This window comes from Notothenia coriiceps, unplaced genomic scaffold (genome assembly GCF_000735185.1).
Source record: "Notothenia coriiceps isolate Sejong01 unplaced genomic scaffold, NC01 NC01_scaffold00034183, whole genome shotgun sequence".
Classification (NCBI taxonomy): domain Eukaryota; kingdom Metazoa; phylum Chordata; class Actinopteri; order Perciformes; family Nototheniidae; genus Notothenia; species Notothenia coriiceps.
This window is the reverse complement of record NW_011366884.1, coordinates 55,842-76,306: the sequence shown is the minus strand read 5'-3', so window position 1 is coordinate 76,306 and position 20,465 is coordinate 55,842. Positions and strand designations below refer to the sequence as shown.

Below are 20,465 nucleotides of genomic sequence, written 5' to 3'. Positions count from 1 at the left end.
CCCATACAGAGCAGACTGTCCTCACATCAAGATTGCCTCTCGTGGTCTTGCGGCCGGAGGGCCGCGCCTGAAGTGTTTAACGTCATGGGTCCTGTCAGACGAGACATACCACGTGATGACACGTTAGGCTCGTGTTGTGTTCAAGGACCCTGAACTTGGCCAGGAAAAACAAGCTTGTTTAATTATTTTGCGGTCTAGATTTCTTGAATTTTTTTCTTTTTTGCGTGTGTTTATAAATTACCTCGATGGCCGCACCAAATGGTCTCGAGGGCCGTATACGGCCCGGAGGCCAGAGGTTCCCCACCCCTGCTCTACTGTGACATGTTTCCTTATTTTAATGTTCAAAAAGCTCTTTATTTTTGTCATACTGTCTGTGTAGCACCTCGTTTCACCCTCTGTCTGAAACCAGAGCCCAGTCTGCTCTGATTGGTTAGCTGGCCGGCTCTGTTGTGATTGGTTAACCGCTTAGGGATGTCCCGCCCCTTCTGTCACTATGTTATGGAAGTAATCCAATGGAGGCGGTTCAGGCAGTGGGAGCATGAACTTTCAGATTTTAGTCTTTGCAGACCATTTACATAACACACTACAGGAAAGGGAAAACCCCAAAAAGCACAATAGGGCCCTTTCAGTTTTTAATGAATTTGAAAAAAGAGAAGATCAACATCATACTGTATATACATGTTTATATTTTGCACAACATCTGTCAGAGACATTACTCCTTCTTAAATAAAGACACCATAAATCATCAGATCATCAGCTGTATTCAAACAATTGAGAGTGTGAACCCTGCTCTGTTTATTTGTATTCTTTTGTCTTAGAGTCTTTGTTGATATTGATTGTGATTTATTTCGATGCTCAAATCCATTCTGAACTGTATATTTCTCTGAATCTTTCCAGGTATACTTTCACTGGCATTTACACTTTCGAGTCTGGGATAAAGATATTAGCGAGAGGATTCTGTATAGTACCGTTCACCTTCTTGAGAGATCCGTGGAACTGGCTGGACTTCACCGTCATCATCATGGCGTAAGTTACTATGACATACATGTATTATTTACTTTGACATCAATTCACTTCACATGAGGAGTGGATACATTGTGCAGAAACACAACACAAGAAAGTCCACCCTAATTCAGTCATTCAGTTATTGTATAAAGAGAAAATGTTCAGTGATGTCAAAGTGACTGTAGACAATGAGCCTAGCAGATGGCAGATTAGACAGGTGACCTCTTGATGCATTGTACGAGACCAATCCTACAGATGGGACATTTGCTTTGTTTGAAAACAGCGAGACAAAATCTCTTTTAGTGTGTTTGGACACACCTTCCGGGATTCATTTGTTTTTAGTTAATTATGCTTCAGTCAGCCAATTCATCTGTCATTTCCTGTCACAGGTGCTCATTACATGCTGTTAATTCGGAAGGAGGCTATACTCAATATATTGTAATGGTTTACATGACTATAATAATAATAATAATGAATTTTATTTAAAAGAGCACTTTTCATTAGAGTAAACAAAACTCAAAGTGCTAGACTATGTGCAAAAGGAGTTGTAGAAATGAATTTGCGGTTCCGTTCAGCTCTAAGGAGCATTTTGGATTCTTTCAGTTGGTTGTTTTGGTCTTCAAGGTCATCATAACTTTACTGATTTAGTTCACTCTTACTGCTCTCAAAGTATTGTTTCAGTCTTTAAGAAACCCTATAGGCTACACCATTTTTTTTAGATAAAATAAGAATATAGATTGGATTTAACATTTAGTTTAGCCTTTCAAAAACAACTTTTTACTGTTGTCAAAAAACAGTTGTCTCCACCTGTCTGCAAAAATAGAGTTGCATTTGATAAAATCACAATAAAAAAAGAGGGTGAAGAAAATCTTCATGCAAAGACCTCATAAGAAGCTTTCGGATGTAAAACACATTCTGTACAGGCCTTGTTAAATCTTTCTGCAGAAGTTTATTAATCCCCTCTTATCACATTGCAGATATGTGACCGAATTTGTAGACCTGGGGAACGTCTCAGCGTTAAGAACCTTCAGAGTACTGCGAGCACTGAAAACCATCTCCGTTATCCCAGGTAAGATGACCCCGACACAGAACCACATGTCTCTTTATTCTATCAAACCATTCATACATCATCTCCTCTGCTCCGTCAAGGTCTGAAGACGATTGTCGGCGCTCTGATCCAGTCTGTCAGGAAGCTGGCAGACGTGATGATCCTGACTGTCTTCTGTCTCAGCGTGTTCGCCCTCATCGGCCTGCAGCTCTTCATGGGGCTGCTGCGGCAGAAGTGCATCCGCAGCCTGGCGCACTGCATCAACTCCACCTACAGCCCCAACGCATCGTTCATCTGCAACAACAGAACATGGAGCTCCAGGGCGGACTTCCTGGGCAGCGAAGGTCAGCCAACAAAACAAAAAAAAACTCATGTTGATAACACATTTCACACATGTACCACACTATGAGTACTGTCTAGGATCATCTATGTTAAAGGTCTCCTATCATGCAAAATTCACTTTTCGATGTCTTTTATACATAAATATGTGTCCCCGGTGTGTCAGGGAACTCACGAAGTGTCAGAAAACAAAACCCTCTCTCTTTTCCTCCATACCCACATCGGAGCACAACGGAGCTGATCCAGATTTGCGTCCGACGTAATATCCGAAAAGTGGGCTGGCTTTACACCCACGGCCCTATCAGAAACGTTGCTATCAGAAACAATGCCTGACGTGTTTTCGAAGCAATATGGTCTTTGTTTACATTAGCAAGCATCGCTAACACTACTGGAGAGAGTATGTGTAAAAAATACGGATATAAAAACATACTCACCTTGTGGTAAACCCGCAAGAGAAAAAACATTTGAGCTCCATACTGTTTCAGAAATAATGTGGTTATGAACATGATATGGCATTTAATCACGGCAGCATTTAGCTGTATCTGGGTAGAATTCTCCTGATCAGATACTCAGCATTAGCTCCCCCCCCCTCTTTTTTTTAAAGCTAAAGACCCAGAATCAGCACTTCTCTAACAGGGCTGAAATAGAGGGATATAAGGGATAATACATGACACATCAAACATGTTTTAAAAATATTTTTATATATCTGAGACCCATAATAAATGCCTAAAAATAGCATGATCGGAGATCTTTAAGTGAAGAAAAAAATAAACTCTTTCCCCCTTTCTATAGATAATTTCTACAAAGTTGAAGGAGCAAAGGATGCCTTAATATGTGGATATGGAAGTGATGCAGGGTAAGTAAATACTTATCCTGCTTTCTGCTTGTTAACCATCCGCTATTACATAATATATACATATTTAGCATCTAATGGTTTTTTATCCCATGCCCGCCCGTCATGTGTATAATTGGATAAAGTTGCTCGATCATTGGGCATGCCGCAAAATGTTTTTCTCAGAACACAGATACAAGAATAGAAATCGATGCTTTAGGCTTCGAGTTGAAATCTGTGACTTAGATGCGCAATGTACAGAGGAATGATTCCATCCGCGGGAGGGGGGTAGCGTGAGAGAGGCTGTGCAGAAGACGACATGTGGTGTGGATAATCACCCCCGCTCCACTGGAACCCTTTACTGAGAAACATGGAGTTGCCAGCTGGAGAAAGGGGGGTCTTTGGAGATTTCATCATCTCAAAAGCTCTATGATTAGGTTGACCGGAGCAGACCGGATCACTTCGGCTTCATATTCCGTTATTGTTGAGAGGAGGATACTGTACTTCAAACAGCACCTACTTTTGTTACAGAACAAAGACACTCCTTTTTTATTTCTAACATCAGAATATATTTAGAAATGCATATAGGTTACATTGTATCCGTGGACTTTGTTCCCGATCAAAAGCACAGTGTGAAACCTTCCAAATATTGCTACTCATCCTACGCATTGAATAATCCTATAAATCCAAATGCTTTTGAAACAAGCAAACCAGGATGACTCTGCTCGTGCCAGGCTCAGTTCAAGGGTTATAATGAAGTTAATACCCATCTGTGTGAAGCTGAAATCCTGCAGTGTCAACAAATGGCTTCCGTTAGGTGGTCCTGTTAATAATTAAGCAAAGGACAAAAACTGCAGGTGATGTTGAGCTTTACAAAGAATCTCATAAAAGTGTAGATATTTTGTACTAAATGATGCAAATGTATAAAAACAATTCCTTAATCACCGATTAAACAGTGTTCAAAGGACACATTTTCTTCTTCATTTGATCAAATAGTTATTATAATACTAAATAATAAATGTATTTTGTTGTATATGCATTTAATCCAAACCCCTTAAAACACTCTATAGCAAATGTCTATTGGTAAACACACACACAGATGCAGGCAGTGTTTTACTCATACTTTGATTAACAGCAAATAAATATAAATTGTATTTAACACGTTCAATTCATTTAATTAAGTTGACTTTGATTTGATGACCAGCAAACAGCGAATAAAATATCAACAAAAGCATAAAAGATGCTAAAGATTGCAATGGAAAGATAAAAACCAATGCTGCGTAATGTGTAGGATTCTCAACCAGAAATTAAAAAATTAAATATTTAATATTAACTGACATGTTTTAGCATAATTTGATGCTTGATAATTTCCTGCATGCATTGTATGTCATGCATTCAGAGAAACAAAGAGTGTTTAAGTGCAAGATATACAGTAAGTATAAGAAATACTGCTAACGGCATGTAGCTTTCCTCTCCACTGAATGGCAAGTCAAGGCTAAACAATTAACTTCTTTTTTTCCCCTGTACAAATATTTTTGATGGTTTTTATAACAAAGGTTCTTTGAATTAGTTGACCCTAGCTGATATTTCTATGGGATTGTGACTGTTTTCACATGAGATTAAGCTGAAATTGATATTAACACAGCATTTTAATGACAGAGTGGAGGTAGTTACACATTCTTATTTGTTGGTACCAACCATTGGTATCAGTGCAACCAACGCTTGAGCTTTAATCTCACTCTGTGACCTCCAAAAACACTGGAGCTTAATCTCCCAAAAAGTAAAATCTGATTCAGTGTTTTGTGTTCAATTCAGAGCGAACAGAGGATACATCTGAGTGCATTAGGGGGAAATAACGTAAAAATAACAAAATAAGTAGAAGGTCAATAATATCAGACTAGCAATATTGCCCATGCAGCTTTTGACATCTCTATTGACACTTTTTCCGTTTTAATCTGTGTCAATAGTTGGTTTAAAGGCTTTTAAGACAACAAAATAAATTGAAAGATTTTTTTTTTTCCCCCCTATATATTAAAACGTTGCTTTGTAATCAGATAGCACATGGTGTTTTGTTTATTTTAAATGTATTTGTGGTTCAATCAAAGCCAGAATGAACCAGCTGGCCCTTGGTACACTTGCCAGGTTATAGGTTAAAGGAAACATATGTGTCTGCTGCCTTCTGTGACATTTTAGATGGAACTTTCTGAGGTTGGCTCTGGAGACGGGCGAGATATTAAGCAGGTCAGGATGGAGGACGTAAAACATAGAGGATGCTTAATCTTTTGAGTGTATTCCAACAAGTAATCCCTGAGTAGATTTCCAAATGAAAGCTTTGGATACTTTATGATGACAACACACACTCACACACACACACACACACACACACACACACACACACACACACACACACACACAATTGTACACACATGCGCTCGCACACACACACACACACACACACACACACACACACACACACACACACACACACACACACACACACACACACACACACATTCAGGCATGCACACAAACACATATTCCAATGATATTTTCAGCCTGGATGGTTAACAAGTTGTGATAAATGATTTGCTCAAAGGTTCAAGCTGCTTCTCATCGTGCCTTCAGCAGAGGTCAGGCTTATCCCCTCACATCTTAAAGCCACTGTGCATCAAGGATTATGACTTTTGACTTCTGCCCTTGACAGGCTGGATGTGAGCATTGAACTCCTCCGTCCACCACATGAACGTATTTGGCTGCTAAGGACAGATGCTCCTCTGTTGCTCTGTCACACAAAAGCAAGAAAATGAGTATAATACTTAAGTCTCAAACTCAATTAAGCATGTTTTTGGTGAGACTCCTGAAATGAGGTCTGTGGTTAATACCAGCTCAAAACACTTTCACTTTTTATTCTTCAACATAAAATATGTCAGAAAATTACTTACTTGTAAAAGTCTAGAGCTTCTATGTCTTCTAACAAGTGTCTAAATGTCACTACTTCATCATGCTGAACCTTAGCCACCTTTAGCTTAATGGTGTTGATGCGACTGTCCTGTAGCATTAGCTATTAGCATTAGCTATTTACTTCTGACGATTGTATTTACACTTAAAAAACATAAAAGTGGAGTTAATTTGGTGAGAGTATACTAGTAAACAGGATGTTATTATATCATAAATGTTGTGTTTGCCACAGATTAAATTTTCTGCAATATTCCAAACGTCAAAGGAAAATCCCATTACTTTTGTTTGGGGAGCCCTCACGATGCTAACTTCTGGATTAGCCTACAAAAACATTTCATCACTGAGCCACTCTATATAGATCATATAAACCCCTGTGCTTTGGTGACATTGGACGACCTGCTTATGGAAGCTTAAAGGACCATGCCATATTTGAGGGATTTTAGGACCAAACAAAAATAAATATAAAGCAATAGTTGCCATAGTAGGAAAAATACATCTGCAAATCTTAAAATGTCCAAATAGGCTGTGGAGGTTGATCAGATATCACAGTGCACGTGGCATAGCGGCTCTTGTTGAGGAGTGCTGACTCTTGATAAACCCATGCAACAGTCTCCAGGGCAGTAACTATAGATATGTCAGGAACATTAGCCTGACAGCAGCAGCTAATGATAAGAGAAGTGTCACAATAGTATGGTTGGCTTGCAGTGTGGCATTAGAAACCAGAACGTTTCAGTGCATTGCATGTTACACAGGCAATCTTAAACACTCAGAGGAACCATAAGAAATGTTTTGACTTTAGGAATCTACTCTATACAATATTTCTAAATGTAAGAAGGATAATAGGAATGACCGCCATACATGAGCCCATGACTAGTTATTGAAGTTGCCTACATAGGGTTTTTATTGATTTGGCTTTTATTTTGACCAAAATGTTTGTAAAGAATTATAATTGATGTGGTTATTTGCATTATTGTTAAATCTGCAGGTTATTTTCCAGATAAGAGGTTAAAACTGTATTTATATTATTTCAGAGAATTCTAAAAGAAAACTCACTGCAGATTGTTGCCTGATCACGAGTGCTAAGAAAATAAATTGGCTAAATGTTTCTCCCATTTGCTTGAAAAATAACTAAAAGTTACACATTTGTGAATCGACTTCCGAATCATTTTAGCTCTAAATATAAACTGTGCTTATATAGGTAATAATATATAGTAAACAAATCAGGGAAGAAAAAATTGTCAAATTCACAAGCCATGTTGAGAGACAATGTAAATATACAGTAGTTATTCTTTTTACATTAAAAACGTTGACAGTGTCCTTGAATAGAGTTTTTGTTTATTTGTAACTATCCATACCTTTTTAATTTGGGAATTTGTTTTTAAAAAAGCCTCTCACTCAATCTAGAAAAACATATTGTTTGCTTCTGAAAAATGTCCAAAGTAGCATAATGTGTTAGCAAAACAACCAGATATAGTTTATGGGCTTATATGAAAATAAAAGAGGTGAAGAGTGAAGTGGCAGCCCGACAGGAAGATGTCGCTGGCCTCACGCAGCCTCCTCTGTCCTCACGGCTGAATATTAGCGAGCATCCCTGCTCAGATGGCTGGTTGGTGACATCTACAGCTGTTCTCACAGCAGCGCTTTGCCCGCCCAGCTGTTTCCCGGCCATTACGAAATTATTCAGCACTCAGATTGACATGGTGGTCCAGCTTGTTCTCAGCTGCCGGACTTATATATTTGCTGTAATGCCACTATGCTGACAATGAAGATCAGAAATGCATTTTTTTGAATTGCAATTTGATATCCATCTGGCTCACATAATCCCTTTTGCTGCAGTGCATTTTAGTGATCCTGCTATGAACGAATTTCAAGTGCCCTCTCTGGTTGAAATAATGTGTTGATAGCAGTGCACTTACTTACAGGCTCATCCGCTTTTGTCCCGGTGGAGTCAAAGGCCACCGGCTTCATGTAGATACGGGGGATGTTTTTAACTCCGGCAAAGCAGCCTGCACGCTACCACAGCTATATTTGCTCCAGCTGCCTTCGATTTAATTGTGCACAGCCTTTGTTTATCAGTGCTGCCCCCTAATCGTCTGTCTTGTGCTTTTTAACTGTTTGTGCATTACAGGAAGTGTCCAGATGGATTTGACTGCCTAAAAGTAGGGAGGAATCCAAACTATGGCTACACCAGTTTTGATACCTTCGGCTGGGCTTTCCTGGCCCTCTTCCGACTCATGACACAAGACTACTGGGAAAAACTGTTTCACCAGGTGCCGTTTTTTAAATCTCATTATAAATCTACCAATTTCCTGTGACAGTTTGCTGTGCCCTATTATTATCCATCTTTGAAAATGAGTGTTAATTTTGTCAGCATTTATTTTAGTCTTTATCATATTTAGTATTCTTTTTTTTATTTGACTCAATTGCATTTGCATTTTAGACTTATCTTAGCCAAAGAAAACTATACATACTTTGCTTGTAGGGACGAAGGACCCACCATGAACACAGTGTAATATTGCCTTCCTTAGGAGTTGGTGAAGATGTTATGTTAAAACTACGAAAAATGACTCAGCCTTAAAAATATCAAATTTTTCTTTTCTAAATGTTTTTATCATATATTGTTTAACTGTTACTTTATCCTCACAGTAGTGAATCAGACAGAACATCTGTGAAAATTGGCTCATAATGGCAATAGCAAGATTTCACAGCGCCTGATGAAAACAACCAATCAGAGCCAAGACAGTGTCATCACTCCAATCCCACTCAGCAGCATTGATCATATATGAATCCAAACAGTGTTGTTGCCAATGTATTGCCTTAACGTTTTCAGAACCATATTTAAGAGTACAGTTTAGATGTAAAATTAGAAAGTTTGTGACCCGGCTGCCATTTTGAAATCAGTTAATAGAAAAAACCAAGCACTCCACTAAACCAATATTTCTTATTTACAGCTAAACAGTTCTCAATAAACCATTTGAGGCCACAAATAGGCAACGTTTATATTTGATCAACTCTGCATAGTTTCAGATTTTTATCGGAGTGCAGGAGCGGTGATTGACACTGCATTAGAGAATCCTCTGCTCTGATTGGTTGTTTTCCTTTGGGCTTGGTGGAATTTTGCAAATTCCATTAGAAGCACTGTAGGGATGCATAGGAACCAAATTTGTTCACATATTATCTGTCTCATGCACGACTGTAAGGATATAATGACAGTTTCAGCAAATATCATACAAAGTTATTTTTTACAAAAGATACCAACTAAACCTTAAATACTTTGATCATACTCACTTTGATGTGCTGCTCCCTCAGACGTTGCGTTCAGCAGGAAAGACCTACATGGTTTTCTTCGTGCTGGTTATCTTCCTGGGCTCTTTCTACCTTGTCAACCTCATCCTGGCTGTAGTGGCCATGGCCTATGAGGAGCAGAATCAGGCAACAATCGCTGAGGCCTGGCAGAAGGAGAGGGAGTTTCAGCTGGCGATGGAGCATCTGCGCAAAGAGCAAAGAGTAAGTGCAACGCCAACAGTCGGCAACAATATTGAAAAGTGTTCTTTCATTAGAGGACGAACAGAAAAGTATCTTTTGTAACATAATTCCTTTCTGTGTGAAGTTGGCAAGAAAACAACAACAAGCCCAGGATACAGACTCAGTGTTGTCCCCAGAGCTGTCTCCAATCTGTCTGAAGATGGGCAGCATACGTCGAAACAGCAGCAGAAGAAGAAGATCGCACAGGGCATTGTCGGAGGAAACAGAGGAGGAAGCTGCTGAAGAAAAGTTTGACCCTCCTGATGAGCCAATGGTACATCACCAACAATCATAATCTAAACCTGTCTTCCACTCTTTGGTGTTCTTATGGAAAGTAATAGGAGTCCTGTGTCCTCTTTCTGCAGCCTTCTCTGTCTCCTCTTCCGGTCCACCCGCTACTGGCCACACTCTCTTCTCACCCCCTCAGCACCAGGAGAGGAAGCCAAGCCAGCGTCTTCAGCGCGTTCCGGCCGCGCAACAACTCGGAGGCGGACTTCGGGGACGACGAGTTCAGCACTCACGGGGACACTTTCAGAAGTCGAGCAAATTCAATAGCAACGCCCTGGAAAAGAAGGACCGGCAGTGTGCGGAGCCACAGCTCCCAAGTCTTCACCCCCAACTACAACATCAACGGCAGGCTCAACATCACCTTGGATCAGAACGGAGTCACCACTCTGGGACTACATTCTCCCATGTCCATGCCCTCTTACAGCATGGAGAGGTTCAGGGAGGAATTGGTGAGTGGTAGAGGCCCGGTTAGAATAGATAATCTTGCAAAAGTGAAAATGTTTTAACAGCTGATGGAAGAAGATTGGTTGTATTTGATGTTTTGGTGTTTTTCTGTCCACCAGAAGCCTGGCAGTATAGAAGACACAGTTCCTAACCTTCTCCTTCAGCCTTCCCCGACGATCACTGAGCCTCGTCCAGCGCAGAGGAAAAGAGTCTTGAGCTCTGTTAGCTTCTTCAGCGATGCCATGGGTGGTAAGTTATTTAACTTTAGTAGTAGTTTGAGCTACTTGGGAAAAACGTTTTTTTGCTTGAGAACAAGAAAAAGATAAGAAATTAGAAGGTTTATACATCACTATGCCTATATGATTGATTTAAAGCTCTGACCAGCCGTTTATTAGCTTAGCTTAGCAAAAAGAATCAAAACAGAGAAAATGCAATTCTAAAGCCAAATCATTAATATTTTAAATCTGGTGATTTTATCCAGGCAAAAAACAATCAAAATACAGTGGTGAGAAAATGACATGTTGTACTTAAACCATCCCGTAGCGTGTACCGTACTATCTTTGCTGCGTGCCTTAACTTCCTGAAGTTTCGTTGCACCTTTACCCATCATAAATGTGTACATTTATCATAGTGCTTTTTTTGCACAGATTAACAAACGAGATTTACTGTTTTAATTAGTCAACTTCAGGTTGAAGGTGGACTTACTTAATTTTGGACAAAGCCACACTAGCCTTGGTTTTAAGTCTTTATGCTAAGCTAAGCTAATCGACTGCAGCGTCATATTTACACTACAACACAAGACTGGTATCAAGCTTCTCCTTTAGCCCTCAGCTAAACTGAAATATAAAAAATATTCCTTTAAATAATGATCTTGTACCTCTCACATTGTTAAAGCCCAGAGACCTATTGCAGATTGTAGATCATAAAACGTTTTGTCACACATGATAGGGTTTCAGGTTTTGTCCACTAGTGTTTGAACAGAAAAGATGAGCCAGCATATAAATAGTTGACCTCTTTGCAGAGCTGGAGGTGTCGAGGCAAAAGTGCCATCCCTGCTGGTACACGTTCGCCAAGAAGTACCTGATATGGGACTGCTGCCCCTGGTGGCTGACGCTGAAGGAGTGGGTGAAGTACATGGTGATGGACCCTTTCCTGGATCTGGGTATCACCATTTGCATTGTGCTGAACACCCTCTTCATGGCTCTGGAGCACTACCCAATGACTGATGAGTTCAACACCATGCTTTCCATTGGCAATCTGGTAAGGGGCTTTTAATGATAGGGGTGGGCAGGTTTCCAGAATTTGACACACTTTATCCTAAGTGCTGTTGGGTCAACAGTTGAGTGAACAGAAAGCTTCACTAGAAAGAAAGTGAAGAGCAAATTCTTCGTTAAGATAATGTTCATATATCATACTCTGTTGTTTTTAATAGCCAGTGTTGCTGTACTTAAGGTCAGTAGGGCCGTGTTGATCCTTTATCAAAGGTTCTGCTTTAGACTATTTGTGATTATCGCCGGTAAGAGGAATTATTTTTAGCTGGAGGTGGGACTGATTCCATGGTTTGTATTTTTGCCATATCATCCTACTGGTACATTAAAGACTCTGCTAGTGTCGTCAAGTTTGAAAATCTTCTTAAAACTAAATAAATGGAAGTATTAATTATAATAATATTCTCTTATATTACATTAACCAAGTTTTTGCCCATGTTTTCTTTGTCTTTTGACCATTATTTAGCAGGATGTATCAAAATAAAACAAAAACTGAAGGAATATGAAAAATATTCTTCTCTTCAATTTTGCTTATATTTGTTTCTACAGCTGGTACACTTTAACTTAAACCTCTAAGCCTCAGATATTTAAACCTCAACTCAAATAAACTTAAAGCTGCTTATTTGATCATGTTGGCTGCTACTCAAGTAAGATACAGTGGCTTTGTCAGAGCTTTTTCACTGAAAACGACTGCCTGATGCTGGAAACAAGGTTGATCAAGAGTCAACAAAACAGTGCTCTACAAAATAGATTGTAGAGATAATATGTTTGACTTAGTTGCATATAATGCCCAATATAAATTAAAAATATCTTTCCAATTTAACATAATCCATTTGATCATTCCAATGGATTATGTATCATTCCAATTTTTTGTCCCCCTGTATCTGTTACAGGTTTTCACAGGGATCTTTACAGCTGAGATGGTGCTGAAGCTGATTGCCATGGACCCCTACTACTACTTCCAACAAGGCTGGAATATTTTTGACGGCGTCATTGTTTGCCTCAGTCTGATGGAGTTGGGTCTTTCCAATGTAGAGGGGCTGTCTGTCCTGCGATCTTTCAGACTGGTAACAGAAGTCTTGTATTCTCACCCTTGTACATTGAATAGAACTTTAACACACTTAAAAAAACATAAAATTGGTTGTCTTCTTTTTGTTCTCTACCTCAGTTACGAGTCTTCAAGCTGGCGAAATCCTGGCCCACTCTCAACACTCTCATCAAGATCATCGGCAACTCGGTGGGCGCCCTGGGAAACCTGACGCTGGTGTTGGCCATCATCGTCTTCATATTCGCCGTGGTGGGCATGCAACTGTTTGGCAAGAACTACCAGGACTGTGTGTGTAAGATCTCCATCGACTGTCAGCTGCCTCGCTGGCACATGAAAGACTTCTTCCACTCCTTCCTGATCGTGTTCCGGGTGCTGTGCGGCGAATGGATCGAGACCATGTGGGATTGTATGGAAGTGGCCGGGCAGCCCCTCTGTCTCCTGGTGTTCATGTTGGTCATGGTCATAGGCAACCTTGTGGTGAGTATTAAAGAGGCCCTGCTTTTTGGGGTTTCCCCTTTCCTTTAGTGTGTTATATAGGTTTTAGTGCATGTAAATGGTCTGCAAAGGATACAATCCCAAAGTTCCCTCCAGAGGGAGTTTCTCTCCCACACACATTTGGTTTCACATTTCACATTGGGGATAAGAGCCTAAAACAGTCTGGGGGTTTCAAAAAGTATAGATCGACAGACAAAAATTTGGTTTTTATTTGAGATTTTGACAATAATCGAAAAACCACAATATATATCCATCCGTTAACGGTATATGATAACAGGGAATCTGCTTGGAGACAAATTCAATTGAATGTTTATACAACCAACTGTAATCCAAATGATGATGTCATGAGCATAATCAGGGATTACTTATGTTGCACTGATGAGGGTGGGTGGTTCCTTATTATGCGAATGGAACATCCAGTAACAGTTATTGGTGCCTCATCATGATATATTTTTGCAAACTCAAAAATGTGTTCAGACACGATGGTTTGTGCACTTTTTTCTTCAGTGCTCTTGACCATGTGCTCTGAGAGAGTGGTTGTGTCACATTATCATGCTAACCTTCTTGCAGATTAGCATTAGCGGGCCGCAAAACAGATCATGTCTGGACGACATTTAATCCATCTGTTTTCCCTCCTGAGTAAGATGTGTTTTCTCTGCACATGTTGTCGTGCAAACCGTAACCCCAACAGATGCATTCTCTGCGGCTTTATCGCAGCCTCATGTCCAACAGGGCTGTATGTTTTATCCACTGCTAATGAACTAAGCCTTTTGGCAGAAATTGTGACCTAAGTACTGTACAAAGGATCAGCCAATTCCACAGAGTGTTTTGGTTTCAAGCCTTTTGCAGCAGGTATTGAGATTCACACAGGATGAAACGCTATGTTTATATCATTCATACAGCTGTTCCTGTAAAAAGTAGTTAATCTAACAGCTCTGCTTGAACACAGCTGCTTTCATCCTGTGCCATAGCAAGGATATGTTTATAGTTGGGCACATGCCACACCAGCAACTGCAGCTTTTATTTTGAAATGCACTGTAGTTCAAGCACTAATTATTGTTGCTAATGCTAACCTATCAATGTTATACTCCCAGAGAGCCAACATTTGCTTCAACTATGTTTGTATAAAGAAACCACACATGTAGCTCCTTGCAGAACTAGCATCTGCATTAGCATGATATGCTAGCCCAGTGGTTCTCAAACTTTTTCTGTCAAGCCCCCCCTTTGGAGAAAGAAAAAAGTTTGGCCCCCCCAACACAAATAGTCAGGCTCAGTGGCGGCGGCATAGATTTATTTTGGGAGTGCTGTGGGGTAGCTTGACGTTTCATAGAGGGTGCTCAAACATTTAGGGTTTCCCATTAATGTACCGGTCGCTACAGTGGAATTTTCTACTGCAACAATCCCCACGCATATACACAGTGTGACAGTTACAATGAAGGCTCGATAATCAGCTCACGGCATATAGGTGTAAGCAGGGGTAAAGGGCTATTTTTATTGGTGGTGTGTGGACCTCACATAGGGGGGTCCGGGGGCAAGCTCTCCCGGAAAGATTTATTTTTAAATATTGAAGTGCATCAATCTGGTGCACTTTGAGAGCAAAATGAAGAGATCTATGTATACATCTCTCAACACCCATTTGAAACAGAACTGTAAACAGATTTACTTTTTCTTTATGGATATTTTACAANGTACGTTACGTACGGTACGTACGTACGGTACGTAACGTACGTACGTACGTACGTACGTACGTACGTACGTACGTACGTACGTACGTACTACTACGTACTACGTACTACACACACACGACACTACACACACACACACACACACACACACACACACACACACACACACACACACACACACACACACACACACACACACAGAGCCGAGCTTTAATGAAACACAGAGACCCAGACGTAATAGTACTGCATCATATTATTTTCGAATAAATAATTTTTCAATTTATGATTTTAAAAAAAAAATCTTTTTATTTTTTATTTTTAATAACCATTTTTCCTCCTGGTCTCTCGCGCCCCCCCTGGCATGCCTCTGAGCCCCCCAGGGGGGGCGCGCCCCCCACTTTGAGAACCACTGTGCTAGCTACTGTTGTCTAAATCGAACTACAAACAGCCAACACTTCGGCCCAATTCCGAACCGCCCCCTACGCGTTCGCGCAGAGGGTCCGCCACATTAAGTGCTGTTCCAAACCAACGAGTGTGGAGGGGGAGTGGGTTGTCAAGCCTCCAACAGCGAGTCTGCATCCCACCTGACTCCACCTGCTTCACTGCCTCACCGGACTCAACGCTGGGTCTGTCCGTCATGAAACACGCTGTTTACAAACAGTTCCGTGGAAACATTCACTGATAAACTGCACAACAAGAGCTATTTAATATCTTCATACAGAATGTTAGGGTTGAGCAGCGCAGGGTGGATCCAAGTGCAGACAGACAAATGCAAAAACAGACAGAACTTGATCTCCCTCTAATCACAAAAAGAACCCACAAAACCCCAACAGAAAAACAGAACTTAACTAGAGAATGCATTCCTGAAGAAATTGCTAGTGGGAATGCTTTATGCTGAAAAGCTGACGCTGAACTGCTATGCTGAAATGTAATGTGTAAGAAGAAAGTGAAGAATTTTGATTGAAATGATACATGAACGCTGGGGGCTTGAATGTGTGATGAGAGAAGAAAGGGAAGTAAAAAGGCTTGGAAAAGCAGCAGAATTTTTGAACTGCAAACTTTTGAACTAACTTGATGGCGAATGATCTGTCGCTATGGCAACGGTATTTGATGACACCTCATAATACGCTTAGATATGTTGATGGCTGCATCGTTACCAAACCTGTGAAGTTTTGGACTGTTTAGAGCATTTTCACTGAACCGTTTTTCATGGCGAGCATTGTGTTGCCATGGCAACGGCATTTGAAGAAATCTCAAAACTGTACCAGCATTCCCACTAAATAAGAACAAGAAAATAAAAGTCTAAATGCATGAAAAAGCAGCAGAATATATGAACTGAAAACTTTAGAACTAAAAGCTTAGGTCACCAATAATGTCTAAAATATGTGGAACATGTTGAAGTCAGTATGAAGTCTCCATCAGACGGAAAAGAATAGACTGAGACAGTCTGTTAAACTCCAGTGAGCACGTCATTAGTCTGCTGCTCTAATTATGTCAATTGGAGTTATGACATCATCATGTTCCATGACACAGGTGTTTATATTTGAGCTAACGAGGTGTCCAGAGATCAAAGGTTTCCATGGTGATTAGTGAGAGGAAAGCATTTTCATTGTTCTGAATGAGAGATAAACCTGTTACATGTGAACGTTTTGTTGAAGAACCGTAACAGATATCGGTGAAATTTCAAAGCGTGAAGCATGTCAAGGAACTTGAGCATCTGAAGTGTGCTTTTTATGTACCTTTGGGTTAATAATGTGGCCTTTTTGGCAGATTAACTAAAGGAGTTTGGCTACTGTGGTGGGGAAAGGTGAGGCTCAACTTACAATGGAGTGTAATGGAGACATTTTGAACGTTTTTGTCACTTCATGCACTCAAGAGGCATTTTGTTTAATTATTTTTGCTTAATTTTTTTATTATCTTTCAAGCTACGAGATGTTTTCCTACGTTTGTCATGATAAATTATGTCTCGGGAATGTAGGGTTTGGGAATTATGGCAGGTTTAAAAGAAAATATGAAGACAAAATTAAATCTGTCCTCCACTCTAGCTGTGACATCACGCACTCTAAAATCTGAAGAAGGCCTCAGATTTAAAAGTTGTGTTACACGATTAATGTCAGAAAGATGTTTGACATTTTAAAGTTTAAAGTATGAAGGAGTAGTTAGCAGTTGAAGAAGGAGCAGTTAGCAGTTGAAGTTGCATGAAGATTGTTGAAGTCTGAAGAGTTCTCCTTTGACTTCCATGTTAAAAATGGGATGTATTATGGGATGGATCTCTGGAATTATGAAAGTTATGAATGATAAAAGTAATAGCCATTGATTCCCGACCGAGCTGAACGTTTTGATGTTTGAATGGAGTTTCTGCGATGTTCAATGTGGGAGAAGAAGCAGCGCAAAATAACCCGGCGGAATAATACACTGATAAGTTACAGCTGATAAATCAGCTAGTGGCTTTTCCATGGTCATAGGCTAGAAGTGAAGAGTCTGTTTTAATTAACTTATAGTTTCGGAAATTAGTAAGAATGCCAGGTGTTAAATCTACCATGGATTTTGTGTAAACCGCAATATGTGCCAGAATGCAATGACTTGGAAGTGGCAACAGTAACTAAGGCGTGTGGGGTTTAGCAAATGGACAACTGCAAAATCTCCTATCTTCTCTACCTCCAGCTCCACAACATCATCTTTATAACAGCTTACAACTTCTGACTCCTTAAAGGGGCCAGATGATTAAAGACTTTTAGTCAGATTCCCCCCCAAAACAACAAAAATCCACCTAGGACTATAATAACATTGGCAACCTTGTAACATGTTATTTTTCACAAGCCAATCAGAGCAGACTGGGCTTTTCCTTTCAGTGGCACTGACAGAAAATGGAGACTTAAAGAGCAGCTTTTGTTGTCATGATACAGGGACCTTTAGTGAACCGGATGTCTTACTGGTGCAAAGCACAGATCACAACAGTACAGGTCTTATAGAATTTAATGGACAGGAACCTCCACTACACATGAATCGTGGGAAAGCTGTTTATCCAAGGGATTATCCAGGATGCTTAAGGGAGAGAAGGCTCCCCATCTCTGACTGGCTCTGTGGCTAAAGATGATACTTAGCAACTGTGCAGACACACACACACACCCACACACACTGCTGCATAGATGTGCTTGATGCTACTGCTCTCTAAGCTAGTTGAAAGATTACTTGGGAGTTGGATGCTTGAAGACTCTGAGAGTTCAGTGTCATCCCGAGCCATGTGTGCCTTAGCATATCAAGATAGAATATCCTACTGAATTCACAATGAAAAGGATTTGCCATTGGTGACATATCATATAGGAGGTCATGTCAGGCATCAGGCTACTTATTATTAAGTTTATAGGCTAAACTAGTATCAATAAAGTATATCTATCTATCTAAAGAAAAGATAAATGTAAATCAATCAAAGTTTATTTATACAGCCCAATATCACACATAATACATTTGTCTCAGGGGACTTTACAGTTTGTACAGAATAAGAATACGACACCATCTGTCCTCAGATCCAGGGGTATAAAGACACAAAACATTTCGGGGGAAGCTTGGTTATTTGGAAGACGAGAGTACACGGGTACAGAGAGAGATAAGAAGAAAGTAAGGTGTACCCCGACAACAAGCCTCTAGCAACAAAACCAGTGACTGATTCTAGGCCCATAGATAATCCTAATGTAAATACAGCATTATCAGGCAAAATGGTTATACAATTGTGACAATATTCTGATATTTCTCTACATCCAATATAATGTAACGCTACATTTGTCCATCAACAGGTGTTGAACCTTTTCCTGGCCCTGTTGCTCAGCTCCTTCAGCTCAGACAACCTCTCTGCTCCAGACGAAGACGGTGATTTGAACAACATCCAGATCGCCATCGCCCGCATCGAATCCGGTTTCTCCTGGCTCACATCGTGCATCTTCGACCTCTGCAGACGCAGCTCGAAGCGGCGAGAGCAGAAGGCCAACGAAATATCCAAGCTGGTCGGGAATCACGTGGAGAGCAATGGTGGAATTTGTGGACGCTATGGAGAGAAGTACATCGTGCCGGGGGAGGACAGCTACATGACAAACCCCAACTTGACTGTCATTGTTCCCATCGCACCCGGAGAGTCCGACGTGGAGTTTCTTGAGGAGGAGGAGATTTCTGAGTCTTCAGAGGATGAAAACAGCAAACCAGTGAGTTTTTCACATCCACATATTTCTTTGCAACGGACAGAAACTCTCGATATTTACTGTTGTAGTGTTCTTTGGATGGTATTTTCTAGCAAAATAGTTCTTGTAAGAGAAAGGATCAAATACTGATCAGCTGGTAAGAAACCAATGGTGCTAATGGTGTTACATCACTGCTATGGGTAAAGCCTGATGAAAATGTAAAACATTTCACATAAATATCAAGAAGTATGTTTAAGCCAAATTAATCCAAGTTAATTACATGCTTCTTACCTGGAAACATCAGCATCCAATGCTTGCAACAAACTTAAAAAGCCAATGAATATAAAAATATCACTCGTCACCGGCTTGAGCTTCAATATCAGGATACATGTATTTATTATCCTTGCAAGAATGGAAGTAGTCATCACAAACAGAGCATTTGGTACAACTAGTTCCTGAACAGTGTCCTTCACATGCTGATATACAAGAGAGGGAGTTACACAGTCACAAGATGGAGGAATACCGGTACAAAGAAGTATTCAATGTTTTGTTCAGATTAGCTAAGGCCCACGTCAGAAATGATCATGCTTGTCATATGTCTATCTCCATAGAGGCTGAATCATCATGTTAATTGTTGTCACATAGCTATCATATGCCTAATACAATGTGTCCTGATGCTCTTCTAGGTAATCATACATCCTGTCATCTACAGTTAGGCCTTTGTTATCATGTGCTACTCTGATATTGGAAGAGTACATTCAGTATTTTCCCAACAATATCAAATATATTTGAGCAAATGTAAAAAAAAGGCAAGCATCTTTAGCGTCCATCGGAGCTGTGGAAAGTCTCCTTCCAGCGTTATTTGTTGTCTTTCTAGGACAACAAATCCTTATCAGTGTTAAAATTATTTCAACTTTGACCTCAATTGCAGCTGACCTATTGAAACCTAACCAATGAGATAACGACTGTATGAAACGGCACAGGCAAGCATGGGAAGCAACTGTAAAAACAAAACTAACTAACTAACTAGAGCAGCTTTTTTATAGTTTCCCTCTGAAAGACACGGCCAACAACATGCTTCTCCTCCAATTTCTACAGTGACACCTCCAGCACCTTCCTAAACGTTGAGATATTTCGAAGCGCTCGGCGCAGCTACGTCTGCATGAGCTGTCTCCTCATTGGAACGGTTTTAAATTATCCTGCATCTCAGAAAATGGCTGTTCTAGCCTTAAACGCTTTATTTTATGATGGGATTTAAGCAACCAAACCGCAACTGCTAGATTTTTTAAGCTTTACTTTAATAATTTTTTTTAAGCTACAATACCAGAAACAGTGTAAGATGTCAAATGTATAAATAA

At 40.2% G+C, this 20,465-nt stretch overlaps 1 protein-coding gene across 1 annotated transcript in view; it reads left to right on the top strand.

Annotated features, from left to right (window-relative positions):
- Window positions 1–20,465, top strand: part of LOC104962026 (sodium channel protein type 4 subunit alpha-like) — a 36,340-nt gene that overhangs the window by 3,990 nt on the left and 11,885 nt on the right. Inside the window, exons 4-16 of the mRNA XM_010790412.1 lie at window positions 898–1,026; window positions 1,983–2,074; window positions 2,155–2,397; window positions 3,185–3,248; window positions 8,311–8,452; window positions 9,492–9,689; window positions 9,793–9,945; window positions 10,073–10,444; window positions 10,559–10,688; window positions 11,461–11,699; window positions 12,601–12,774; window positions 12,876–13,232; window positions 18,730–19,131. Of these exons, the coding sequence (XP_010788714.1) occupies window positions 898–1,026; window positions 1,983–2,074; window positions 2,155–2,397; window positions 3,185–3,248; window positions 8,311–8,452; window positions 9,492–9,689; window positions 9,793–9,945; window positions 10,073–10,444; window positions 10,559–10,688; window positions 11,461–11,699; window positions 12,601–12,774; window positions 12,876–13,232; window positions 18,730–19,131 (2,695 nt within the window). The remainder of the gene's footprint in view (window positions 1–897; window positions 1,027–1,982; window positions 2,075–2,154; window positions 2,398–3,184; window positions 3,249–8,310; window positions 8,453–9,491; window positions 9,690–9,792; window positions 9,946–10,072; window positions 10,445–10,558; window positions 10,689–11,460; window positions 11,700–12,600; window positions 12,775–12,875; window positions 13,233–18,729; window positions 19,132–20,465) is intronic.